The 27,866-nt window shown below is 50.0% G+C and overlaps 1 protein-coding gene and 1 long non-coding RNA gene across 2 annotated transcripts; both read left to right on the forward strand.

Annotated features, from left to right (window-relative positions):
- The first annotated feature begins 19,495 nt into the window (after positions 1-19,495).
- Positions 19,496-26,274, forward strand: SAYSD1 (SAYSVFN motif domain containing 1). Its single transcript, XM_008262870.4, has 2 exons — positions 19,496-19,817; positions 25,753-26,274. The coding sequence occupies exons 1-2, from the start codon at positions 19,611-19,613 to the stop codon at positions 26,113-26,115; spliced, it is 570 nt and encodes a 189-aa protein (XP_008261092.1). The 5' UTR covers positions 19,496-19,610; the 3' UTR covers positions 26,116-26,274.
- LOC138849667 (uncharacterized) lies at positions 19,825-22,900 on the forward strand. The gene is made up of 2 exons (XR_011388687.1): positions 19,825-20,278; positions 21,197-22,900. It is a non-coding gene; the product is annotated as an uncharacterized lncRNA (long non-coding RNA).
- Positions 26,275-27,866: the final 1,592 nt, after the last annotated feature.

The raw sequence follows: 27,866 nt of genomic DNA on the forward strand, positions 1-27,866 counted from the left end.
GACTATGGATGCTCTTTAAAATATATGTTCATTTGAAAGACAATTACAGAAAGAGAGGAGAGAGAAAGAGAGGTATCTTCCATCTGCTGATTCACTCCCCAAATGGCCAAAATGACTGGGACTGGGCCAGGCTGAAAGTGAGGAGCCAGGAGCTCCAAACTTGTCTCCCACATGTGTGGCAGGGACTCAGTCATATGCGCCACTTTCTGCTACTTTTCCAGGTAGCAGGGAGTTGAATCAGAAGTGGAACAGTTGGGACTTGAATCAGCACTCAAATATGGGATGCTGTTGGTGGCTAACCCACCACATCACAATGCCAGCCTGCCATGGATGCTTTTAAACATTCTACAATACACAAGACAATTCCTGCAATAGAGAATTATCTGACCACAAATGTTATTTGTGTTGAGATTGAGAAACCTTGTTTTAGAATAATGAAGCGGATTTCATCAAACTGTTCTCCAATTTTAGTCTTCAGAGAGCTGTGAATCCAATCCAACTGACTCGATTTGCAGACAAGAAAATTGAGATAGGTAGCTGTAGGGCCAGGGCATGAACTTGTACCGTGACACACTTTCCCCACAGTTGCCCTTGGCTAACATTATGTTTTAGTCATCCAGTGCTCTGAATGGTGGGGGAATAGAATGTCTTTCCCAGTACACATCTCAGAAATCGGGTGTGGAAGACAGGGATGAGTTTTTTTTTCGACTAGAGAAAAAATTCTGGAGTTACAGAACAGACACAGTTGGCTTCCCCCAACCCCAGCCTCACAACAGCTTCTTTTCTTTTTTTCTTTTTTTTTTTTTTCTGGAAAGATACATTACAAATTTAGGGCAGAGTGAGAAGAATTCTTTCAATGGCTCATTTCCGCACAATTCAATCTGCTCTGGGAAAGGAGAGATTAGCTTGTGGAAGAGTGAGTTATTTTAAACCACTCTGCATTAAAACCAATTAAAGCTCTAGAGGACCCAGGCTGCCACAGGAGAGTTCACTGTAATTGCTACAGACCAAAGGGATCCAGCATAATTCTCCTCCTATCAGCAAATAACAGCATTTGTGGGAGGGGTGGGGGGTGAACTCCGTCTCAAGGGAAGCCTTGAAGCAAATGCAACAGCCACCTTACTCTTCCAGTGCTTCAGTGTGGAATGTTTTTGACCCCCAAGAGAACCAACCTTGTCTCTCATGAGTCACACCTGCCATTTTCCCAGGAGTCATCATGTACCCAGACTTCTCTCATTCAGCTCTGTGGAGTTAGAAAAGCCAAATGGTTCAGGCACAATACAGGGTGAATCAGCAAAGGAAGGAGATACGGGAAAGGGAGATCTGTGTGGTCTCTTGAATAAAATGCCTTCCAATAAATCTGGAGAATTGTCTTCAAGGGAATCTGCTGAACGTGTTAATCACTTATTGTATATCCTAACTGTCTGGCGCATACATGATTAGCTGGAAGTGCAATTTATGGGCCCACTGAGGCAATACAATGCAGAGGAGAAGCCGGTTTCTGCAGAAGGAGCTCAACTTTTTCTGCTGAGTTGCTTTGGAGCATCAGTGGCTCTTCCTGTGTTGGCAGATGTTGAGAATGTGGAGGGAGAGCAGGTCCCACCAAGAAAATGCTTGTTTCTCCACCTACCCCCCCCCCCCCCCGCCTCAGAAAAGCAGTTGGCTAGCTCAGAATTTAGATCCAAACCTATTTGGGTTTGAAACCCAATCTTCCTACTTCTCTGAGCTTCGTATTCCTCATCCATAAATTGGGACTAATCACGTTAGTCTCTCCAGCTTAGCAAGAGGGTCTATATGAGATGACATGTAGAAAGTGCATGGCTCATGGAGGCACTAAATAAAGTTTCTGCTATTGCAATCAGGCTCCTGCCTGGGCAATTTTCCAAAAACAGAAAGCTTTGTCTAGGAGTTTGATAAGTTGGGATTCATGGAGGATGGATGGTCAAAGCTAAGAAGAAATCTCTGTCAGCATCCTCTTTTGTTAAAGATTTTATTTATTTATTTTAGAGGTAAAGTTACAGACAAAGAGAGGGAGAGACAGAGAGAAAGGTCTTCCATCTTCTGGTTCACTCGCCAAATGACCACAACAACTGAAGCTGAGCTGATCCAAAGCCAAGAGCCAGGAGTTTCTTCCAGGTCTCCCATGTCAGTGCAGGGCCCAAGCACTTGGCCATCTTCCACTGCTTTCCCAGGCCATAGCAGAGAACTGGATCAGCAGAGAAGCAGCCGGGACACGAACCAGTGCCCATATTGGATGCCGGTGCCACAGGCAGAGACTTATCCTACCATGCCGCAGTGTTGGACCCTATCAGTGTCCTCTTGAAATGCTAAGGTTGAATGATCTTCCAAGCTTCTTTACAAGATATACAGGGGTTGGGTTTGAGGTTAACAAAAACTTAGAGCTGCTCAGCTCTGTATTTAAACTTCGAAAGAATGGATTTGTCCCTGAGTAGGCTTGGAGAAGGTGCAAGACTTTCTGAACTTTGCAATAACTTGGGGCTTCACATTCAGAGAGAATGTCAAACAAGAATCACTTTGCCATGGGTCCAAAAAGAGAAAAACACCTCCACCCTGAAAGAAGAAGGAGTTCAGCTGGTGAATCTGCAGCTACAATATATGGAGTGGTCTTGGGTCTCCTGGGGCAAATGTGCCCATCTCCAGCTCTTCATCAGAATCACTGGGAGAATTTTACACATGTATATGGATCCCCAAGTCCCACCCTAGAAGTTCAAGGAGCTGTGGGGAAAGCTCAGGATCTTGTTCCTTTTTTATTATTCAAGTGTCAAGGTGATTATGATGATCAGTCAGGTTTGGAAATAGCTCAGAAGGTGGATGGCTCAGGCCCATGGGCTTCTGCTTTAAAAGTGATTCATTGAGTGCCAACTTGTCTGCTCCATTTCTCTTGGTCGAGAGCTGACCCACGTCTCTCCAAATTATGTAAAAAGATTTAGAGAGTCTTCAGAGGCACTTGAGTCTGATTCCCGTTTCAGAGGCAATAATTTTGGAATATGTCTGAGAGGTGATACCACCTGGCAACGAAGGCCACTGTCATCATCAAGTTTATTTGTGATGTCCAAGTTCTGCACAAGGAGGTCTGACCTTCCTGACCTCATCCCCCACCTTTACCCACCAGGTACTCAAGCATCTCCCAATGCAACTTGGATTTTTCTACTTTTCTTCACATCTTTCTTCACCTATCATGAGCTCAGCTTCACTAACTGGCTGGTTAAGGGGTTGGCTTGGCAGGTAAGGCAGGCTAGAATTCTGGTGTGGTTGTGAGTCAACTTGCACTATGCCAGACAATATCATAAGGATGGAAGAGCAACAAGATGGAAGGGACCTGGGTCATTACCTAATGGCACTCTCCTGTGATGCCTACAGGAAGAGCATAAACCACTGTTTGAGTGCCAGAATTGTGGTGGTGTGGGTTAAGCTGCTGCATAATATGGGTGCTGGTTCGATTCTCAGCTGTTCCACTTCTGATCCAGCTCCCTGGTAACATGCCTGGGAAAGCAGAAGAGGATGTCCCAAGTATTTGGGGCCCCTGCACCCACATGGGAGACCTGGATGAAACTCCTGGCTCCTGGATTCAGCCTGGCCAAGTCCTGGCTGTTGCAGCCATCTGAAGAGTGAACCAGCTGATGGAGGGGCTCTCTGCCTCTGCCTCTACTTCTGTAACTCTGCTTTTCAAATAAATAAATATGTTTTAAAAATGCTATTTAATTCAAGCCACTATCCCTTTTGGTCTCTAATAATAAATAAGAAGCCATACCCTATCAACTAGCAACCAAACATTGTAATACAGATGAATAAGGTTGGGATAGAGGGTGTACTGGGTGCTGAGAGAACACACCTGAGGGAACTAAACCCTACCTGGGGAACAAGGCTTGAGGGACTTCCTAGGGAAGGAAATATTTAAGCCAAGAATGTGGGGTGAGCGGCACTTAGCCCACTGAGGAAGAAAGAAAAGAATGCCCAGAGAAGGGGGAAAGTGTGGGCAAAGGAACAGAAGCATTAACAGCATTGGATGTTTAGGAAATTGTGGTTCAGCATTGCAAGGAATGGAAGTAACAAGGCTAGGGCTTGAGACCGGGGCTTGTTTGGGAAAGCCAGGGGTGTGATCATGTGAGGAATGCCCCAATCAGAGCGCCCTCACCACGGGACCCCCTCCCCCTGGAGCTCCTCATAATGTAACCATCACCAAGGAGTCCTCCCATTGGAACTCTCAACATGCAACACTCACCAGGGATCCCTCACCAGGGAACCCCCTCATCATTGAAACTTCCAGGCCTTTGGCTATTCTGGGTGGGGGGAGAGACTGAAATTTAAAGATAAGTGCCATATGGTTTCTCCCTACTATTAGCTTCCTGATGGAGATCTCCAATTCATAGAGGGCTTGGCCCATTGTCCCTACCAACTGGATTTCTTTTGAGCAGACAAGAATCCCCAAAGTTTCCTGAAAATAGACTGTGGGAGGCTAGCTGGCCGATAGGCCCCTCTAGAGCACCTCACAGCAATATCAGTGACTCAGGAAACGTATTCCAAGCCCACTAAGGTAATGAGAGAAAGAAGCTGGTTTTGGTTCAGACAAGCCCTGGAGAGTGAAGGGAGTCGGGGAGAAGGCAGGAACAGAAGCCACCTGTCAGTCATTTTTATGAGGAGACAATTTCAGTCAGCTCAGATGAATAGTAGCTTCCCTAGTCCAAAACCTATCAAGGGGTCCAGCGCTGTGGCTCAGTGGGCCAAAGCCCCAGCCTACAGAGCCGGCATCCCATGTGGGCACCAGTTCGAGTCCCGGCTGCTCCACTTCTGATCCAGCTCTCTGCTATGGCCTGGGAAAGCAGTGGAAGACAGCCCGAGTCCTTGGGCCCCTGACCTGTGTGGGAGACCCGGATGAAGATCCTGGCTTCTGGCTTCAGATTGGCTCAGCTTTGGCCATTGTAGACATTTGGGGAGTGAACCAGTGGAGTTCTCTCTCTCTGTGTGTGTGTGGGTGTGTGTGTCTTCCTCTCTCTGTAACTCTTTCCAATAAATAAAAAAATAAATCTTTAAGAAGAAAACCTATCAAGGTGTGGATTATCCGTACACATCCCAATTAAAAAATTTTTAAAGATTATTTATTTGAAAGAGTTACAGAGAGAGACAGAGACAGAGAGGGAGGAAGAGAGAGAGAGAGAGAAATGCTTTCATCCATTGGTTCACTTCCCAAATGGCTAGACTGAAGCCAGGAGTCAGGAACTTCTTCCAGGTCTCCCATGTCAGTGAAGGGGCCCAATCAGTTTGGCCATCTTCTACTGCTTTTCCAGGCCATCGCAGAGAGCTGGACTGGAAGAAGAGCAGCCGGGACTCGAACCAGTGTCCAAATGGGATGCCAGCACTGCAGGCAGCAGTTTACCCATTGTACCACAGTGCCGGCCCCTACGAATTCCAATGTTGTCTGAGATAGGAAGATCTTCTTATCTTTCTTCTGTGTCTTCCCAGGGCTTTAGTCCTCTGAGTTTGGACCATGCTGGTTTCACACTCTGTTAGCTGTACAGGTTGACTAAGGGTCTATGGTGAAACCGGTACTCACCCGTCAGCTCTCCTCATTCCTGATAGCCTTCCTGGGAGGTATTATCATTGTCTGCAGATGAAGAAACAAAGGCACCAAGTACCTTGCCCATGACAAAATGAAACCTAGAAGTTATTTCTTTATTTGTTAACTTTTACAGCTTGGTGAATCACCACAAAGTGATTATCCATGGAACCAGTCTTCAGAAGGAGAACTTTTGGGCCAGCGCTGAGGCTCACTAAGTTAGTCCTCTGCCTGCGGCGCCAGCACCCCATATGGGCGCCAGATTCTGTCCTGGTTGCTCCTCTTCTAGTCTAGCTCTCTGCTGTGGCCCGGGAAGGCAATGGAGGATGGCCTAAGTGCTTGGGCCCTGTACCCGCATGGGAGACCAGGAGGAAGCACCTGGCTCCTGGCTTCGGATTGGCGCAGTGCGCAGGCCATAGCGGCCATTTGGGGGGTGAACCAACAGAAGGAAGACCTTTCTCTCTGTCTCTCTCTCTCACTGTCTAACTCTGCCTGTCAAATTAAAAAAACAAAAAAAAAAGAAGAGTAAGAACTTTGTAAACACCCCTCTCTCCCAAATCATTAACTCCTCCCCCAACGCCTCTGTGAAGCCAGGTCTTCTGAGTTGAAATTTCTTCTCTCCTTTACTTCATATCACTTGCCTGAGACTCTCTTTACAGAAAAGGAAATGGAACAAAGAGAAGAAACGACTTTCCCATGATTGCACAGATGGTGTCAGAACTGGGACTTGAACCCATGCATTCAAAGCTCTCGGTTGATTTTCTCCTCCCAGATTACCTAAGTTCTAACCACCTCTTTTTTTTTTTTTTTTTTTTTTTTTTACAGGCAGAGTGGACAGTGAGAGAGAGAGACAGAGAGAAAGGTCTTCCTTTTGCTGTTGGTTCACCCTCCAATGGCTGCCATGGCCAGTGCACCGCGCTGATCCGATGGCAGGAGCCAGGTATTTCTCCTGGTCTCCCATGGGGTGCAGGGCACAAGCACTTGGCCCATCCTCCACTGCACTCCCTGGCCACAGCAGAGAGCTGGCCTGGAAGAGGGGGCAACCGGGACAGAATCCAGCGCCCCCAACCGGGACTAGAACCTGGTGTGCCGGCGCCGCTAGGTGGAGGATTAGCCTTGTGAGCCGCAGCGCCGGCTACCACCTTTCAAAGTCAATCAAATACCATGCTCCTCTGGAGTCTTCAGGCACCCTCTCTTACTGATCTCTTCCTCTGCCTGGTAAGTTCCTGCTGTCTGTTCCTCTGGTAAGACACTTGGCAGTAGTTTTTGGCACTATTTATCATTTCACATTTTTGTTTTATCTTCCCTCTGATCTTACAAGGTTTTTGGGGTTTGGGGATCATAATTGACACCTGTTTGTCTTCCCAGAATCTTGAGAGTGGTCTGCAGGAGAAAGAACAATGGATTCCTTGGCTCTGGAATCATAGTCTGCAGGTTCAAATCCTGGACCCAAGCCAACCTCAACCCCTGATGCTTTTGATGCAGATTTTATTGGGCCTCAATATCTCTTCTTTAGCTTGGAATTTCTCTGTGAAGATTAACTCAAGTTAAGGGAGTGACACATGGGTAACAGATCCTGGATCATAATTGCTCCTACAGGTAAAATAGTGAATGCTATTTTCTCAATGCTAGCCTCTATTCTGAGAACCTTTACAGGGACTACCAGTCTCTGGTCAAAGAAACCAACACCCAGTCTACCCATAGAAACAGACTGGAGTCCACCTTTGCCATTCCAAAGAAGACATACTGGCCCATATCACTGACCAAAGGAAGGCCAGTGCACTCTGAACCAACCAGATGCCCACACGTGAGCTGGTCGTGTGCTGCTCATGGCCAACTTTGAACTATAAGATTCACTGCCTTTACTCCCTTTGGGGAGTCTGGGAATCGAGCAGTACCCACCTGACTCCTTGCTTTGTGCTTTACAATAATTGCCTGCCCTTTTCCATCACCTCAATGGCAGTGACTGGCTTGCCACTTGGGCAAGTGGACCCAGTTCTGGGTTCTACAGTGACTCCTCCAATCAGTTTTGGGGGAGGTTTGATGGCAGCCCTGCCAGTTGCTCGCTTTGTGACATCAAATTAGGTAATCCCTATCTGGTTGGCTTCCTGAAGTGTTGTTGAGAAAATTAAAGTACATAATAATTTTCAGGTAAATGACACAATGCCTGGCAAACATTAGTCACTGTCCAAAGGTCAGCTATGATTAGGAACTCAGCAAGTATTTGTCGTTGATGGTAAATGAATCAACTGGTCCTCCAGGTTAAAAAATAAATATCATCTATCTATCTATCTATCATCTACTTATCTATCTATCTGAAGTGTGAGCTCAGAGATAGAAACTCTGTTTCCCATAGGAACCAAGTCTAGAAGAAGTAACACCCATGTTGGAAGAAGGCCGAGCGTTGGGTAGGAGTCGCCTCACTTCCCCTCCATCATGACCGTCTTGCTAGACTGCAGTAATGGCTCCCCAGTGTGCAGGGCGCTGCCATGACTAACAGCCGAGCAACACCGGGCAGAGGCAGGGGCCCAGGCTGCTGGGCACCGTTCCCGCTGCTAAGTCATGCAGAAAGGGTCCGCTTTGTCTTTGAGCTCCAGGAGCAGCTAATGCTGCTAGGATGAAAGATGGGTCCTTTTGAGTCCCAAACTCTGGTGTTTAGGCAAGACATTAGAAGGTCGATGGCAAAGAGAAATGCGAGGGCTAAAGCAGAAATTTCCAGGGAGCTGGTTGATCAGCCGGTTTTTGTTAAGAGTCAGGAAATACACTGCTCTGGGTGGATGCACACATATTTTAATAAAACAACCCATTTCTTCCAAGGACTTTAAAGGGCAAAAGCTTGTCTCCCAATTTTATCCTCATGCATAACCCTGGATGACAAGTTACTTTCTTCATGGCCATTTTCATGTGCAAAGCAATTCCTTCCCAAATTAGTTTCCGGGAGAGTTTTGGGATGGGTGTTGCAAATAGGTCGTCTTGGTGGCAGTTCTGTGGGCTTTGTCTGCTCGTCTGCCCTACAAGCCACAGGAGGCATTTCTCTGCGCATCAGAGCTAAGCATAACAGAACTGGCGAGTCAGGTGGGCAGGAAATTGTCACATCCTGAGATGAAGGAAACTAAAGGGAATTAGGGAGTAGAAGAGGGCAAGAATGGGACTGGGCAGGGCTGACTGGGAAAAACAGCAGAGACGGCTGGGCTCTTTAGGAACACAGATCCCTGCAGTTGGGGTGGGTTGGTGGTGGGGGCTACACAGAACAGTGAAGGGCAAGCCAGCAGCAGCTGTCAGGAGAAGCAGTTGTGACTTCCAAGCCAAGAGCAGGTAGGGGTACAAAGAGCATGAACCAACACCCATGCAAATGTGTAAAACAATGCTATAGGAATTGAAAGGATGATTTCTTGCCTGCAGCAATGACCGGGAATTGTATGACTGCATCTGCTTTCCCTCCCTGAGCCTCAGTTTCTCTGTATTTAAACCTGAAGGAGGCCAGTGCCGTGGCTCACTTGGCTAATCCTCCACCTGCAGCAATAGCACCCCGGGTTCTAGTCCTGGTTGCTCCTCTTCCAGTACAGCTCTCTGCTGTGGCCCAGGAGGACAGCAGAGGATGGCCCAAGTGCTTAGGTCCCTGCACCCGCATGGGAGACCAGGAAGAAATACCCAGCTCCTGGCTTCGGATCGGTTCAGCACAGCTAGACCTAGAACTCCTAAGGGTTGAATCCTCAGAGCCTGGCTGGGGGCCTGGAATGCAGGTCTTCCCAGGGTTGGGGGCAGGGTGGAGCACAGAGTTGGAGAATGACTGCCTAAGCTGTTCTTTGAGGGCTGGGTCACCTTCCCAGAAGCCATACTGGGCACGATGACTCCACTGAAGCACCGTGTTCCCCCCACTCCTTCCTCAGTCTTGGTTTCAAGAAACTTACTATCTCCAGAGATCCTTCTCCTTGGACCCTAGGCCACGGCAGTCTAAAACTCTGTTTACAAGACGGTGAACTACCACTCAGCCCTCTAATGCGGTTCCCTTCTGCCAGCAAGTCAGGGGCCTTGCTTAGGTCTTGCATGGGGCTTATCTTAGATTTCCTTGGAAGAAGATCCCGCGATAAAGAGTGGAATGCGAGAAACTTATTGACAAAGTGATTCCAGGAACAGGGAGCAGGAAAGTGAGAATGGGAAGAAAGGTGACACAGGGTGCAAAAGTGAGCAGGCACTGCTGTGGGCAACTGAGGCTCATTCCTGTTGAAGACCCTAGGCTACTAGGGAATACACTTTGGAGTGATCCCCACATAAGGAGTGAAGGGGTTGGGGTATTTATCCACCAACTCCCACCCAAACTTGGTGGAATGCTATTTAAGCACGGGAGGAGTAATTCCCCCACACTACTGGTCTGTCTCAGGCACTAGTTAAGATATACTCCTGCAGCCAGAAGAAGACCTCAGGTGCTTGTAGAAGCAAGCCATCAGCACATACAACAATAATGAGCTCTAAGGGGATATGGGCCATGGCACCAACACTTCAGATAAAGCAGAAAACTGTGCACTTGCAGCCGGTGCTGTGGCACAGTAGACTAAGCCTCCACTTGCGGTGCTGGCATCATATATAGGCGCCAGTTCAAGTCCCAGCTGCTCCTTTTCCTTTCCAGCTCTCTGCTCATGGATGGCATGGGGAAAGTTGTGGAAAATGGCCCAGGTGCTTGCACCCCTGCACCCTTGTGGGAGACTTGGAAGAATCTCCTGGCTTCAGTTCAGCTCTGCCGATTTTGGCCATCTGGAGAATGAACCAGCTGATGCAGACATCTCTCTCTCTCTCTCTCTCTCTCTCTCTACCTCTCAAATAAATAAATATTAAAAAAAAAAAAAAGAAAATTGTGGACCTGTTACCAGTCCCAAGCTCACTGTGTCTTGTTCTAACTCTGGAAGGAGGTGTTGCTCAAACCCAGCAGCCAGATTTCTACAAGTGTTCTTGACTTTGGCAAAGGCTCAAAGCACACCTGGCTGCTGCAGCGGACACACCTCTACCATTTGCACACTGGGTCTGATCCTGTAATACAGAACTTCTAAGTGTTACATCAGGCAAACCAACTTTACTCCACTTTCATTCAGGCAACAAGAATCAACAGAAGCTTAGGATTCTGGGGGAGCCAACCTCCCCCAGGGCTCAGGACAGCTGCTCAGGGCAAATGGGGTATCACCTAGGTATGCCCCATCTTTCAGGGCAGCTGTGCAACCCTGGAAGCACTCCACTCCAGGTTTTTGCTTTTGCTTTTTTTTTTTTTTTAAGATTTATTTTATTTATTTGAAAGACAGAGTTACAGAGAAAGGCAGAGACAGAGAGAGGTCTTCCATCTGCTGGTTCACTTCCCAGATGGCTGCAGCAGCCGGAGCTGCGCTGATCCGAAGCGAGGAGCCAGGAGCTTCTTCTGGGCCTCCCATGCAGGTGCAGGGGCCCAAGGACCTGGGCCATCTTCTACTGCTTTCCCAGGCCATAACAGAGAGCTAGATTGGAAGAGGAGCAGCTGAGACTTGAACCGGCGCCCATATGGGATTCTGGCGCTTCAGGCCAGGGTGTTAACCTGCTACACCACAGCACCAGCCCCTGCTTTTGCTTTTTAAAGATTTATTTCTTTATTTGAAACAGAGAGAGATTTTCCATTAATCCATTGATTCACTCACCAAATGGCCACAACAGCCAGGACTGGGCCAGACTAAAGCCAGGAACCAGGAACTCTCTCTGGATCTCCCAGGTGGGTAGCAGGGGCTCAAGGACTTGGGCCATTTTCTGTTGTCTTTCCAGGCCCATTACCAGGAAGTTGGATTGAAAGCAAAGTAGCCAGGACTTGAACCAGCTCTCCAATATGGGATGCCTGTGTTGTAAACAGCAGTTTAACCCATTGTACCACGAGGCCATCTTCTGCTCTGGGTTTTATACCCTGGGTGCCCCTTGGTTCATGGAACTCAGGCATTGCAGGACATCCTATTGCAAGAGGGTCAAGGGAAGAACCCAGGTTGTCCTGGACAGTTCCTCCTCATCTCAAGATGCTGTATTCTGGGGCCAGCATTATAGTGTAGCAGATTAAGCCACTGCCTGAAACACTGGCTTCCCATATGGGCTCTGGTTCGAGTCCCAGCTGCTCCACTTCTGATCCAGCCCCCTGCTAATGCATCTGTGAAAAGCAGCAGAAGATGGCTCAAGTGCTTGGGCCCCTGCCCCGACATGGGAGATCCAGAAGAAGCTCCTGGCTCCTGGCTTAAACCTGGCCCAGCCCCGGCCATTGTGGCCATCTGGAGAATGAGCCAGTGTATGGAATTTCTCTCTCTGTCTCCCCAGCCCCGTAACTCTGCCTTTCAAGTACATTGATAATTTTTTTAAGATGCTGCATTCTTCCTGAGAACTGCAAGCAATAGCAGGAAAGAGTTGGGTTGGCCGAAGCCACGTAGGGTCCTGTCCTCTGGCGCCTTATAATTTGATGCCCCTAGGCATTCCATTATCTTCTCCCAGTTTGCTGTGCTTGGATGCAAACATAAGGTTCTCCAGTTGGAAGGGATTTGGCAGTCATGCAGGTTAATCACTCTCTTTAGTTCCCGTCTACAACATCCCAACAAGGGGTCAGCCAGCCTCTCCTCCTGAATACTGCTAGTGTGGGAACTTGCTCCTCAACACATTCTGTTGCTGTGTGGCCCCCAAACCCCTCTTGTTGTCAGATTCCACATTTGTCACCTTGTAATTCCCAACTTAGTTCTGCCACTCTGGAGTTCCATAGAAGGATTCTCCTCTCCATCACAAGAGTATTTTCAAGTGAATTCATAAAATGCACGGGATGTGTTTTCACCAGGACTGGTCTGAATCATCCACTACCTTTACCATTCTCATGGCAGGGTGGCCCTAAAACCAGTGGTTTTCAACCGGGTGAAAGTTTGACTCCCAGAGACCATTGGGCACTGTCTGGAGACATCTGTGCTTGTTATAACTAGCCGATGGTAGTGCTGAGGGATGGGATGAAGAAGCTTGCAAGAAAACAGGAGAGCCCACACAACAAAGAATTACCTGTCCCCAGATGTCCCCAAATTCCGAGAGTGACAGGGCCGAGAAGCCCTGCTCCACACACATCTCTCTCTAGGCCTCTGCCCTCTGAAAATTCTATGCCTTGTCACATTAAGCATAGTGTTCAGAACTTTATTTATGTGAGGATCCTGGAAGTACAGAACCAAAAAGAGCAAGACAGAATTGTGGTGTCATTAGCCTCCTCTCTCATTTTGACAATGGGATTCAAGGTAGGAGCTAAATCTACCACCTCCTCCTGCCCAATCTATGGTCAGGGAAAAGCTTCAAACCTTATTGAAACAAATTGCTCTCAAGTCAATGATTAAGAAGCAAAAACCAACATACAAAATCATAAATACACAGCTAGAAGGAGGCAGAATTCCTCTGAGGCTCTCCACAATGCTTTAATCATAATAAATTCAGTCAAATTCATTTCAGTTTACTTGTTTACCCTAAAGACATAATTATAGATCTTCTCTACCAAGTTTTTATCACCAGACTATGTGATAAATCATCTTTTCTATTTTCATTCAAGACATCCCTAAAAATCTCAGGATGGACTGATATTGAGTCATTTCTTAACCCTTTCCAGGTAGGGTTGAGTTGAACAACTGTAAGTCCATTTATCTGTAGTATCCATTTATTTCTCTTACTGAAGAAAACTCCAGATCCAAATTGCTTTGCCAAACACTCAAGGAGCAGTTAATTCCTACTTTTTTCTTTTCTTTTTTTTTTAAGGGAAAGGGTTTATTGGGGAACACCCTACAGACCGGAGTGAAGGGGCGGTGAAGGAAAAAGAGAGAAGGAGACTATAAGAGAGAGAGACAGAGAGCAGGGAGAAGAGAGACGAGAGGAGGAGAGGAGTCAAGAGAGTGCAGGAGAGAAGGACCAAGAGAGCACGGGTTCAGGAACAGGCCCTTTTAAAACTTTGCCTGAAGGCAGGCAGGGAAGCAGGAGCAGCGAATCCCAATAGGATGGGGGTGGAGCCTGGCTCAGGTAGCTGGGCCATGCGGCCACCTGGCTACAACTGAGCCAGTTTCCTAACATTCCCCCCTTTTGTTTTTTATAAAGCAGGAGTTGTATGGGATTACATTAGTCCCAAAAGTCCAAGAGGGGTAGAGGGACGATGATCTGTCTTTAGAGCTACTTCCTGCTGACACGGGGCGATGAGGTGCTCTCTGCTGGCATGGGGCAATGTCTCAAGCAGCTGTCTCCTGGTTGGGGAGTATATTCCCGTAGCAGCATTTGGTTGACCACCTGGTTGCTGAAGGCCTTCATTTATTCCCTTATCACCTGCTGTAAACACTTAGACACTGTAGTATAAAAGACAGGGTGAGAATAGTAACCAATGACCCTAAGAGTAGCATTAACCAGGTAATAAGAGGATTTTATAGAGAGGAAATGGAGGGGGTCTCTGGACCCTTGTGGGGACAGTTTGATGGATATAGCTTAAAGCTGATTCCAGCCAAGACTGGGAGAAAAGCCACTCAACTTTTGCAGGTAGCAGGGTTTGTCTGTAGAGAAATTCTAAACAATCATACAACATTAACTGGGGGAGAGACCATTAGTACACACAGGTTGGGCAGGTTGGGAGTAGAGCCATTGGTGGTGATGTAGAGGTTATGATTACAAAGTAATTCCTACTTTTTTCAAACTCTCCTAGAAAATTAGGGGCATTAGTGTAATTCTCTCTCTCTCTCTCTCTTTCTCTGATTTATTTATTTATTTGCAAGGCAGAGTTATATAGAGAGAGGAGAGACAGATATCTTCCATTCAATGGTTCACTTCCTAAGTGGCTGCAATGGCAGGGGCTGGGCCAGGCAGAAGTCAGGAGCCAGAAGTTTCTTCTAGGTCTTCCATGTGGGTACAGGGGCCCAAGGATTTGGGCCATTCTCTGTTGCTTTTCCCAAGCCATTATCAGGAAGCTGGAGTGGAAGTGGAGCAGCCAGGACTTGAACCAGTGCCCATATGGGATGTCGGTGTTGCAGGCCATGGCTTAACCTGCAGCACCACAGTGCTGGCCCCTACACTCCTCCCATTTTTAAAAATTTATTTATTTGAAAGAATTACAGAGAGAGGGAGAAAGAGCGAGAGATCTTTCATCCTCTGATTCACTCCCCAGACGGTTGAGATGGCCAGGACTGGGCCAGGCCAAAGTCAGGAGCCAGGGGCTTCATCTGGTCTCTCAAATGGGTAGCAGAGCTCATGAACTTGGATCATCCTTTTCTGCCTTTCCCAGGCCATTAGCAGGGAGCTGGATCGGAAGTGGAGCAGCCAGGACACAAACTGGAGCCCATATGGGATGCTCACCGTGCAGGCAGCAGCTTTGTGCTCTACAACACAACACCAGCCCCCAAGCTAGTATAATTCCACAACAAACATTTCAAGGATAGCACATGAAAATAGAGCGATAGAAAAACCTCATCAATGAATTCCTTAAAAAATGATCAAGCTTAACGTAGCTTTGAGTTCTGTATTTTATAAAGTGACTAAGTTTTGTTTATTACAGGAATGGAGAGTGGTCTAAAAACAGAAAATCTATTAATGTACCTCGGCACATTCATCGACTGAGGGAGTAAGGGGCTAGAAATGGACCTACAGAGGACTTCAAAGGAAGTGCTCTTTTTGCTCAAGCAGCGAGTATGCATTAGTTAGCTTTTGTTGTGCAACAACCAACCACAAAATTTCAATAATACAAAATATGCATTTACTTTCAAACAGCTTCAGGTAAGCCAAGGGCTGGCTATTTCAGCTGGGCTCAGTTGGTCAGCTCAGCTTTTAAGCTGCGGTTCTGAGGGTCAGCTGGGTGACCACAGCCAAGGTGTCTCTCACCGAGTAGCCGTTCCCAGTTCATCTTATGGCAATGCGAGTATTAAGAGAGTGCACTCGACAAGACCAACACGATTCAAGCCCCTGCCTGCATACTTTCTGCCATTATTCCATTTGGACAAAGCAACTTGCATGAATGAGTTTAAAATCAAGGCATGCTTTTTATGGTGCAGATTTGAGGGGGAGTTATACAATTGGGGCCAATGACTCGGGATATTTCACAGGGCCTCAGGGGTATTCTATTATTTATAACTTATAATATATATGCACAGCTACATTATAGTATATACAATTCCCACATTATATTTATAATTTTATACATACAACATATTTCATAAGTATTCATTAAATTCGCACATTAAGTACACGGGGAACCCTTCCTGTTTCCTAGTCTCATCATCTTATGCAAAGAGGAAATGAAGTTGGTTTGGCAGGAGTTGTTCCTCATGATCATCTTTTTCATCTATTCTTTCTTTTTTTCTATGCTTTCAACCTCTTCCAAAAAGGACTCTAAGAGGCTTGCAAAGCCCCAGGACAAAATAAGTTCATAACAAGGAAGAAGGCAAGCCAAAAGAAAATCAAGGTTGCCAAAGCAAGACATAGCAGGAGTGACGTCAGCACCCGCCTGGTTCTCCGTTTTCCTCTCCAGTCTTCCTCCCAACACTTCTCTACCTGATTCACGCTTTCTCCAGGGCTCCTGTGTCTCCTGGCTGCTTCTCCTTAGCCACAGGTCTCACTGGGTTCTCCCAGGCACTGGGGACTCTTGCTGCCTCAGGACTAGAGGCTGGGGTCACTTTCTGTGAAGCAGCCCTTGCTGGCCCCTTTCACCTTGACACACCTTTGTCACTACCTCACCAAGCTCTCTCCCTTTTGAGAGTGACATATTTTCTGCCAAGGACCCTGACCACAATAGGCTATAGAGCTCATGTCTTAATTTACATTTCTGCTAGATGTGGGCCTTAGATAAGCTGTGAAGTTAACACCAAGAGGGAACATGATCAACAGAAGGATCTAGAGTCTCTGAAGGGTAGCAGAACCACTCCTGATACCAAGACAGGTGGGTGTCCTGTGCTTTCTCAGTGAGGTAAGAATTCCATTCTTTTATTAAGATTTATTTTACTTATTTGAAAGAGTTACAGAGAGAGGAAGAACCAGAAGGGGGGTCCTTCCATTCCACTGGTTCACTCCCCAAATGACTGCAACGGCCAGAGGCAAGCTGATCTGAAGCCAGGAGCCAGGAGCTTCCTCCAGGTCTCCCATGTGGGTGCAGAGGCCCAAGGACTTGTGCCATCTTCCTCTGCTTTCCCAGGCCACAGCAAAGAGCCAGATCAGAAGAGGAGCAGGCAGGACACAAATCAGCACCCATATGGGATGCCAGTGCTGCAGGCTAGGGTTTTTACCCGCTGTGCCACAGCGCAGCCCCTTTTCTTTCTAACAACTCATCTGTAACCCATTCAGGATGCAGTCCTCAAACCTCTTCTTATGTATACACTGTAGTTGATCTCTTCTAGTCTATGGCTTTAAATAGCATACACAGGCTGATGACTAACAGTGTGTCTCCTGTCCCGGCTTGACCCTGAGTGTTTTCGCCAGTTAACTGGCTACACTTCAATGTCCAACAGGCATCTCAAACTCCTGACACATCCAAAACGAAGTGTTCAATGTTTATCCCATATCCCTCTCCTCTTCTCCATCTTCCCCCATTACAGTAAAGGGCCCCAGCTTCATTCCTTCACCTGGTTACGCAGGGTATATGTGTGTGTATGCGGAGGGAGTGGCAATGGAAGAAATCTGTCATCCTTGGTACCTCTTCTTTTCATATTCCTTATCCTGCCCGTGTGTACGTCATGTTTAGATCTTCAAGCCTACTCAGAATATGGCCAGTGCTCATGACTCCCCATCACCACGGTGCGAGCCCAACCTGCCACCACATTTGCTCCTACTTGGTTTCCCTTCTTTCACCCAGCGGCTCTTCCAGGGCTGCACCTCCAGAAGCTGTTGTGACCCTGGTAACACATCTCATGTCATGCTGTCTCCGGCTCAAAGTCCTCCTCCGGTGGCATCCCATGGCGCTGAGAACACAGCACACAGTCCCCACGCCAAGGCCTCACGTGACTTAGCACTCCGTGCCTTTTCACTTCCTGCCCTTCTCCTCCCTCCCTCTGCTCCCAGCATCCTGGCCTCCCTGATGTTCTGGAACTAGGCCAAGCACACTGCTTGAGGTCTCCGGCTCTTTGTGTCGATTGTTCCCTCTGACTGGGATGCTCTTGTCCAGATACTTACCTGACTCACTCATCTCCTTTAGCTCTCCGCTCCAATGGCACCTCTCAGAGCCCCCTATTTATCGCCTCTAAACAGCTCCACCATTCTCACCCCCACCTTTGTCCTCCTCTTCCTCAGACACTAAGCAGCACCTGTACTTACACTAAGTACACAGTTATGTATTTGTGTGTCTTTCCACTTAGCATGTGAGCTCTAGGGAAACCTTGACCTCAGCATCCCCAGTGCCTGGTACACAATTTTCCACCTACTGCAGGCCCTGGGTCAACATCTGTTAAATAAACAGAAGACTGTTCTATTTGTCTGGTTTCTTGACGCGACCATAGCAAGAGCCAACAAATACTTGAGGCTTAATTTGGTGAGTGGCATTTGGCTTTTAAAATTTGTAAAATGGGGGCCAGCGCTGTGGCATAGCGGGTAGAGCCGCCGCCTGCAGTGCTGGCATCCCATATGGGCACCGGTTTGAGTCCCAGCTGCTCCACTCTTTTCCAACTCTCTGCTATGGCCTGGGAAAGCAGAAGACAGCCCAAGTCCTTGGGCCCCTGCACCCGCGTGAAAGGCCCCAAAGAAGTTCCTGGCTCCTGGCTTCAGATCAGCCCAGCTCCGACCGTTGTGGCCATCTGGGGAGTGAACCAGAGGATAAAAGACCTTTATGTCTATTTCTCTCTCTCTCTCTCTGCCTGTGACTCTTTAAAATAAATAAATCTTTAAAATTTGTAAAGTGGTCTCTGAATTGTATTTTTCCTCTTGGGTGGGGGTAGGGCACAAGGAGCTCCCACTGCACACTAAATATACTTCATCTGGGTGGTAGTTGTACAGGTGCATGTGCTAAGGATCTACTGAGCTGTACACTCAAGATTTGTGTGCTTTAAATTGCACCACCAGTAAGAGCTTTTTATATAATTTTCTAAAAAGCTTTATTTATTTGAAAGTTAGAGAGAATCTTCCACCCGCTGGTTCACTCTCCAAATAGCTGCAATGGAGCTGGACTGGAAGTGGAGCAGCCAGGACTCAAGCCAGCGCCCGTATGGGATGAAGGCGCTGCAGGCCGGGGCTTTAACCCACTGCACCACAGTGCCGGCCCTTATATAAAATTTTTATTCAAACCTGTATTTATTTGAAAGGCAGAGAGAGAGAGAGAGAGAGAGAGGCAGGCTTCCATCCCTGGTTCACTATCCAAATGGCCACAACGGGCAAGGCGGGCCAGGCCGAAGTCAGGAGTCTGGGGCTTCTTCCAGGTTTCCTCCGTGGGCGTGCTTGGACCATCCTCCACTGCTTTGCGCAGGTGCTCTATCAGGGAGCTGGACCGGGGCTGGAGCAGCCACACGGGATGCCGGCGCTGCAGGTGGTGGCCTTACCCGCTCCACCACAACGCAGGCTCCATAGTAAAAGCTTTTCTTAAAAAAGGGTCCAGCGTGGCAAGAGCAAGGACTGAGGTCTGCACAGCCCGCTTGGTTGTCACCCTCTCAGCACTAAGATGTGGGCTGCCTGCTCTCCTCGCCCCCTGGCCTCCCACGCCGGGTGCAGCCCTCGGCACTGTGTTCCCAGGCCTACAGCATGAGGGATGCAGGTGTAGGGATCAGCCTCGACGCGAGACGGAGCTTCCCTCAGAGGAGCCCGGCGCAGGACAGAGGAATAACGAACGGCTCAGCCTTGTATCCGGGCAGCGGCACTGAGCCCACGCGCGCTGGAAGCGCGAAACACTCCGGGACACCTGCCCGCGGCGCGCGTCACAAAGCCCGGGCCCCCGGGCCACACCGGCGCGCACGCGCAGCCCAGCCCCGGCGGCGCAGGCGCACGGCGGCCCCGCGCCGAGGAAAACCCGGGAAGGAGGCCTGCGGGCGGGCGGGCGCGCGCGCGCCAGGGAGCGCGGCGGCAGGGGCGGGGCGAGGCGCGCGCCATGGAACAGCGGTTAGCAGAGTTCCGGGAGGCCCGGAGGCGGGCCGGGCTGGCGGCCCAGCCTAGCACTTCGAGCCAGAGCGCAGGAGCCTCGGCAAAGAAGACGGAAGCAGCTGAGCCTCCAGAGGCAGCCCCAGGCTGGCTAACACGGTTCTGGGTGTGGAAACCGAGGGCCGCGAGCGCCCGAGTCCAGCCCGGCCTCGCTCAGGTGAGAGCAGGGAGGCCTTGCTCCCGGAACTGGCCTCGGAGGCACTCCCCCCACCTCGGGCCTCCCTGAAAACCCTGTGCTGACGCCCCGCCCACCACGCGGCGGCCCGCCCCTCACGTGCCGGGCCCGGCCACGCCCCCTTGGCGCCGTCCGGGCGAGTTTTCCTCCGGGGCGCCGGGCGGGACTGAAGGCGCCTCGCTCCAGCTCCGGAGCCGGCGCCTGACGTGTCACCCGGGCGCGTCGCCTGCGCAGCTCCCGATCGATCGCAGGCCGTCGTAAGCCAGGGCCCCCTGGCCACCGATCATTCCCCGAGAGCCGAGTGATCCACGTGGCTTTGGGAAGCGTCTTCACAGCGCCCAGCCCCGTGCTAAAGGGCTGGTGGAGACCGACGGGGAGTGGCTAGCAGAGGGGCCTGCGTTTTTGTGGCACCCGGGGTCCCCACAGCCCGGCTTTGTGAACCTGTGCGTTGAATCCCGAGCTGCCCCGAGTGGGGTGCCGGTTACTGCCACGGCGTGGGGCGGGGGGCATACGCTTGGGCGTGGCTGTAGGATGAGGGAATGGATGGGGTGGACGTCCAAGGCGGAGAAAGGATTTGGATTGGTAGGATAGGCTTTTCGCCCCTAACTCGATTCTTATTGATTGAGAGTGCTGTGGCTTCATGTAGCTTTCACTCGTAAAAGTAAAGGGACAAGGTGACTGGCACGCGACATCGCAGCGTCCCCATGGAACACGTAACAAAACACGTCAAGGGAAAATCCCTGCTTGCTGACAGCCCCTGGCAAGACCTTTGTGCCTCCCAAGTGTGATAAGAACCAAACAAGTGATTTTGGGAAAATTAAAATGGGGGTGGGCATGGATCCTCGTGGTCAAGATGCTGGTTGGGACACTCCAGTCCTGTGTGGAGTGCCTGGGCTCCATACCTGTGCCACAGGGTTCTTCCCAGCTGTTGGCACTTGAGGAGTGACCCGGTCTTATTTTTCTCCAAAAACAAACCAAAAGTGCTGGAGTGAAGTACCTAAGTACCTTACTCACCTAAACTTAAGTTCAATTGTTACTACACAACATCTGATTTGAGGAACTATTTTTTTTTTTGAACTTCCTGTTTCTCAGTTTTGAGCCCCCATGTTATTCTCTACAACACACAGGGTCCCACGTGGTTTCCAGACAGAGCTAAAAAGAGGGCAGCAGGGTTCAAACAGCCCCATTTCCTTGCGTGCCAGTTTGTCTCAATTGTCTCTGGTTAACTCTACTGTTGATCAGAACTGAGTGTAGCAACTGCAGAAGATTTTAGAATGTTTGCCTTACCCGGTAATCCCCAGTGGTTAAAGAACAATGCCTAACGCACACAAAGAGCCTTTGGCTGCCTGTCTCATTTCCAGAGACGCTGAGCTGGGAGAAAGCTTCCCTTACAGTGGACGCTCAAGAGCTGGTGGCCCGACAGAAAGATGGGGGAGATGCTGGGCCCCCCGTTGGGGCCCCGCAACCGCTCCACATTGTGTAAGCAGCTCTGCTTTAGACTCATTTTCATCCACTCTCTCATTCCCGGGTTTGCCCTGGTGTAAAAACTCTCATAAAAAATTGTGTTTTTTTTTTTCCTAAGTTATATCTATGTCTTACCTGATAATGCTGATGGCACACACTGTGGCCTGTCAGACATTTCTTTGACTTTCTATTTGGAGCTGCTGCTTTTCAGTATTGGTAGAGAAGTATCCAGTTTTGCTGGGGGGGGGGGGGGAGCAGTTGCCCCCAAATAAAACGCTCAATTCTGTGATGAGCTTTTTACCATGCCAGGACAAAAAATGCTTTAACTTTTTTTTTTTAATCCTGAAGGAGCCTCCTGCCTCCTGCCCCCCCTCCAGCCCTAGCTCACACAGGCCACCCCAGGGTGCTGTTCAGCCCTAGGGTCCATTCCCCAACTCTGTAGATTTGTATCTACAAATACTGTCTTTGGAATACCCCACTAAGCACAGTCTCACACTGGCCCCCAAATCTAGAGGTCATCTTTCTCCCTCTCCCTTACTCTCCTTCCTCTCTCCTTCCCTCCCTAAACCCCCTCCTTCCACAAAACTGTATCCTGTGCCCACAGTGTTCCCGCTCTGTCCTGCAACTTAGGAGTCCACATGGTTAAGACACGGAGTCCAGCTGTCCTGGAACGTGTGTTTCACTTTGGGGTGGCATGGGAAGGAGGACAAACGGTGGCATGATACATGCTATGAAGGGCAACTAAAAATAAATCTGAGTACTATGATAGTGAGTGGGGGTGAGGGGGATAAAGCACTGTTTTACACTGGGTGAGCAGGGAGGGTCTCCCTGAGGAGGTGGCATTTGAGGAGAAGGAACTACCCCTGCAGAAGCCTGGGGGACAAGGCCAAGGGCACCTGCAGTGACATTTTGCTGAGGTTTGTGGAAGAGGGAGCCAGCAAGGTTATGTGAGCGGTAGCCTCAGAGGTAGGAAACAGCTTGGCTATTTGAGAAATAGAAATGCCTTCCCTGAACTATGCCTGTACAAAGGGACTTCCAAAAGTTCATGGGAAATATGTATCCTGAAAACATGCATGGATTTCAAACTTTTCTTTTGCACCAAAATAAACATCTTTTAATTCCATATTCCACCTACTTTTTAAAAGATTTATTTATTTATTTGAGAGAGAGTTAGAGAGGGAGAGACAGAGAGAAAGGTCTTTCATCCACTGGTTCACTCCTTAAATGGCTGCAACAGTTGGAGCTGGCCAATCTGAAACCAGGAGCCAGGAGCTTCTTCCTGGCCTCCTAATAGGCCCAAGCACTGCTTTCCCAGGCCATAAGCAGAGACCTGGGTTGGCAGTGGAGCAGCTAGGACTCAAACTGGTGCCCATATGGGCTGCTGGTGCCACAGGCAGAGCTTAGCTTACTACCCCACAGTGCCGGCCCCTCCACACACTTTTTGAGCTTGCTACAAACACATCTGACACAGCTTTCAGGGCAGAGGGCTAATTGGTAGTAGAGTCCGTTCCAAATGGGCCAGAGGGACTTTTGTGTCCCCCACCTCTTGTTTGTTCCCTGTGCCAGTTTATTCACCACCATCTCCCTCTAACGTCCCCAGCCTGTCTCCCTACCACCCCCTAAAAGGCCCCCAGTTAAATCAGAAGAGCTTTGGAGGGAGACCATCCTGGGGTCTCGGGCCTACCTCATATCTGCCTGTCACCAGCTGTGTGACTGTAGGGAAATGGTTTAACCTCCCAGTGTTTCCTCATCAGTAAGTTGGTGATAATCATGCCTTCTCCCAGATTACAGGAGCTTCAGCATTTTTTAAGGCTGTTTTGCTGGGCCTTCTGCTAAGAGTTTCAGCAGCTTCCCATTTCTAGAATCTTCACTGTTGCCTGCCTGGCCCTATGTGTTGTGGCTGTGGCCCTCCCTCAGGCCCCCCACCCCCCATGCCCTGGGCCAGGATGCTGCAGTCACACTGCCTGGTTCCCAGAGGCCAAGCCTTACCCGCCCTGATGCTTCCTTCTTGGACTGGCAGCATTGTGCACACCGTCACAGCTGAGAGGCACAATTCTCTCTTTAAGGATGGGAGGCGGTGCCAGTGCTATGTTACGGGTCTCCCCAGTAAGACTTTGCAACCTAATTGAAAAGCTAATCATTAACAACGTTGATGCTAGAAGAGAAGGATCTGGGGCGGGCACTGTGGCGCAGTAGGTTAATCCTCTGCCTGCGGTGCCGGCATCCCATATGGGCCCCGGTTCCAGTCCTGGCTGCTCCTCTTCTGATCCAGCTCTCTGCTGTGGCCCGGGGAAGCAGTGGAAGATGGCCCAATCACTTGGGCCCTTGCATCCACGTGGGAGACCTGGAGAAAGCTCCTGCTTCCTGGCTTTGGATCAGCTCAGCTCCAGCCGTGTGGCCAATTGGGGAGTGAACCAGCTGATGGAAGACCTGTCTCCCTCTCCCTCTCCCTCTCCCTCTCCCTCTCCCTCTCCCTCTCCCTCTCCCTCTCCCTGTCTGTAACTCTACCTCTCAAATAAAATCTGGAAGGAACAAAATAGACTTCTGGAAGCACCAAAGTCACATGACGAACATTTTATCAAGACCAGTAACTGTGGTCCCCTTTTACATTTTCACATGAAGGAGAATAAGGGAGGAAACTGAAACAAATGGACTGACTGCCCTGCTGTGTGTTCACAGCCAGCGTGTGAGGGGTGCTGTTTGGCTCTGGAGATGCCTGAAGGCCCAGTGGCAGTCCATGGCCTTCGTGGCAAGTGTGGACCAGCCAGGGATGTGGCTGACCTATATGAAGGATGCCTGGGCACTGAGCAGTTTGGCCGGGGTGGGGGTGTCAGGCCACACCCAGTGCACATGGAGCTTGCTAGGAAGGCAGATGAGGAGTTGAGAGGTGGAGAAGACCCAGGACCATGGGCAGGGGTGGGGAGTGGGCTGTAGAAGAGGACTGCATTATGCAGTTCAGGAGAAACTCTAGACCACTGTTCTCCAAGCTGCAAGTTGTGGTCCATTAGCTGATGGTGAAATCAGCGTAGAAGATTTTGTTCCCCATTAAAGATCTTCAAAGAATGGAATAGGAAAGAAAGAAAGTAACCAGGGAGAGAAAGTGATGACTTGAGGGGTCGGTGCGTGGGTCACATACAATGCTTTCTGGAAGTTGCTCTGAAAACAGAGGGCTGGAGATGAGGCATCCAGCACAGGGGCTGTGGGCAGCATGGCCCTCCAGCCCAGGGAAACTTCCTGACTGGCTGGTCTGGGGGAGGGAAGGGGCGTGGCAGGCCATCTGGTTAGGAGAGGTCCCGGTGGCAGGGGGCTGTGGGGCTTGTGATGAGGCCCTGGGTGGGATGGCCATGGGATGGAATGGTCAGGGGCCCCATGATATCTAACAGTGACTGTCGCTCCCCCTCTTCGTGGAGGAACGACACTAAACCCTGCCTAGGCTTCATATCCGAGTCACGGCACCATTATGTCGCTCCCCCTCTTCGTGGAGGAGCGACACTAAACCCTGCCTAGGCTTCATATCCGAGTCACGGCACCATTATGTCGCTCCCCGTCTTCGTGGAGGAACGACACAGGACCCTGCGCTGTTCTTTCGTCTGCTCGGCCCTCCCCGGGTTTGCTGCTGGTTCTTCCCGGGTTGGCTACTGTCCCTTCCACCTCCGTGGAAGGGCGGTTCCCCCTGGCCACATTCCCCACTTCCGCGGGGGAGTGGCACACCGCCGGCCGGCTCTCTTGGGGACTGCACAGGTGTTCCTTCAGATAGATGTTCCCCTTAGATGTTCCTCTTAGATGTTCCTGGTGCATGCCGTCTCTCTCCTCCTTTATAGTCCTCCTCCGCCAATCCTAACTCGGCTGCCCACACGCCGAGTACGCTGCTCTCCAATCAGGAGCAAGTCCTACAGTTTATTGGCTGAACTGGAGGCAGCTGGGTAGAAGCTGTTTTCTCCTCTCCCAACGCCATATTGTGGGAGAGCAGATGCATAGAATAAGTCTTAATTCCAGTAACTTAGTCTAGTCCGAGTTGCTCCCCACAAGTGACTTTCTAATACACGAAAGGGATTTCCACATCCTGCCTCTGGTGTGGTTTCCATGTTAGAAACACCGCACTCACCGTGGCCTCTATGCTCAGCAGCCCTGCGGTGCACCTGACTGTACCTGCCGCACACCTTGTGGCCGTGGCCTTGTCAGCCACTAGGGAGTTGTGCTTTTGGGGAACACAGATTTGCCCTGGTCCACAGCAAACCGATGTGAAGAAAGGACTCTCACTAGGGGACGTACGTCGTCGGGGCGCTGTGCGGCATTTACCGGCTCACGGCTCCCCAGGGTTCCTGCTGCTCAGATGGGGTGGAGCGGGGCCGGGATGGTGGCAGACTAGGGCAGGGTGAGGAACCGGCCGTCAGGAGCAGCCTGCCCGCTCCGCTGCTCTTTGCCCTCACTAGTGTTTGCTTGTGTGTCCTAGGACGGGGCTCGGCCCGGCAGCAGCGCGGCCCGGCGCCCACAGGACCCAGCTGGCCCTCCACCCGCGCCTCCACCTGCGCCGCCGCCTGGGAACTGGTCTTTGCTGACCAACATCACCTTCTTGAAGGTTCTCCTCTGGCTGGTGCTTCTGGGGCTGTTTGTGGAGCTGGAGTTCGGCCTGGTGTATTTTGTCCTGTCCTTGTTCTACTGGATGTACGTGGGCACCCGCGGTCCTGGAGAGAGGCGGGCCGGGGAGAAGAGTGCCTACTCCGTGTTCAACCCGGGCTGCACGCCCATCCAGGGCACCCTGACGGCAGAGCAGCTGGAGCGCGAGCTGCTGCTGAGGCCCGCCGAGGGGCCGTAGCGCGCCGCTGCCCTGGACGGACGCGCACAAGACAGCTGGCCGCCAGCCCGGCCGCACCCTGCGTCCTTGCACCTCGGGACTTCGCCTCGTTTCTGGCGGAACTGTGAATGACGCTCGCAGCGGGTCTGATGCCATTTATAAAAATTACGTTCTCCAGAAGGGAGGCCTGCTCGGCTCGTTATTTGAGAGGGCCTGTGTGGAGTTGTCTGTTAAAGTACCCAGCCCTCCAGAATGATGCCTAGGCGCATCAGGGCTGTCCATCAACCAAAACTGTTCTCTCTAAATCTTATAGCATTTTCTTCTCCTGGAAGTATTTATTTGGGGGGAGAGGGAGAGTTACTTGGTTTTGGTTTTGGTTGATCTTCCTGCCTTAGTCCTTGCCTTTTCAGTCACGAATGTTGCAAAACAAGCTCCTAAAATGTCTCCCTTTCAGAAGCAGGTCCTCTGTCCCAACCTCGCCATCCGCCATTCCCCACTCCGTAAGGAAGCTGAGAGCAGAGGGAGTCCTGGGCACCGAGAGGGCATCCCGGAGACTCTACAGCTGGTTGATCAGGATAGCTTCGTCAGGAAAGATTCTGGAAGATTCTGGGTCCGAAGGCTGGGAGTGGCACTGCAGGCTTACTGGCTGCTGGGGGTGTGTCTTACTTAGAGAGAGCAGTGTCTTGGTCTGCAGCCCCTGGTGAAGAGTTACTTCAGCAATGCTCCTCAGGCCCAAGTTCAGGCCAGCATCTTCCATAATGGTGTCGGAGTTCAGGTTCCTTACAAACCATTAAATACTTTATGGATCACACTGCTGGTTTTTTTCCAAACGGTATTTTAAACAATTACTGATACCTTCGTTAAGTTTTCAGCTTCAGAGTTCAGTTATTAAATCTTGTGGTATGCAAATAACTTTAACACTTAGGAAACATTGTTAAGTAATAGAGGTCTGTAGGTCTGTCGTGAGCTGGTGCTGTGGCCTAGAGGGTTAAGCCACTGCCCCTGCAGTGCAGGCATCTCATATGGGCCCTGGCTTGTTATCCTACTGCTCCACCTGCAATCCAGCTCCCTGCCAATGCACCTAGGAAAGCAGTGGAAGATGGCCCAAGTGCTTGGGCTGCTGCACCCACGTGGGAAATCCAGATGGAGTTCCAGGCTCTTGGATTCGGCCTGCCCAAGCCTCAAGCTTTGTAGTCATAAGAGCAATGAACCAGTGGATGGAAGATCTCTGTCTCTCCCTGTAACTCTGCCTTTCAAATAAATAAAATATTTTTAAAAAGAGGTCTATTAATTATTTCCTTTATTCTTGTTTGATTTAAAGCAGGTTGTTAGCTCAAATTAAATCTTCAAAAGTTTATTTTGTGTTTATTTCTTTGAAAGGCAGAGAGAGAAGGAAAACAAGAGAGCTTTCTCCCATCAGCTGGTTGACTTTCCAAATGCCTGTAATGGCCAAGGCAGGGCCATGTCCAAGCCGGAAAATCTGGAACTCCATCTGGCTCCCCATGTGGGTGGCAGGGACCCACGTGCTTGAGCCATCACCTGCTGCCTCCCAGGGTGAGCATTGACAGGAAGCTGTGATTGGGAGCAGAGCCAGGACTTGTGGCCATTGCAACTGATATCCAAACTGCTGAGCCGAATGCCCACCCCAATTGAAATTTAACCACCAGGCACCCGAGGCATGACCAGGAGAAAAAGCAGACATATTCCCTCTTCTCCAAGCACACAGCCCAGCTGGGAGTGAGGTGGGGCACAGAATAAAACACATGCTCACA

The sequence above is a fragment of the Oryctolagus cuniculus genome, chromosome 5 (genome assembly GCF_964237555.1).
Source record: "Oryctolagus cuniculus chromosome 5, mOryCun1.1, whole genome shotgun sequence".
Lineage (NCBI taxonomy): Eukaryota > Metazoa > Chordata > Mammalia > Lagomorpha > Leporidae > Oryctolagus > Oryctolagus cuniculus.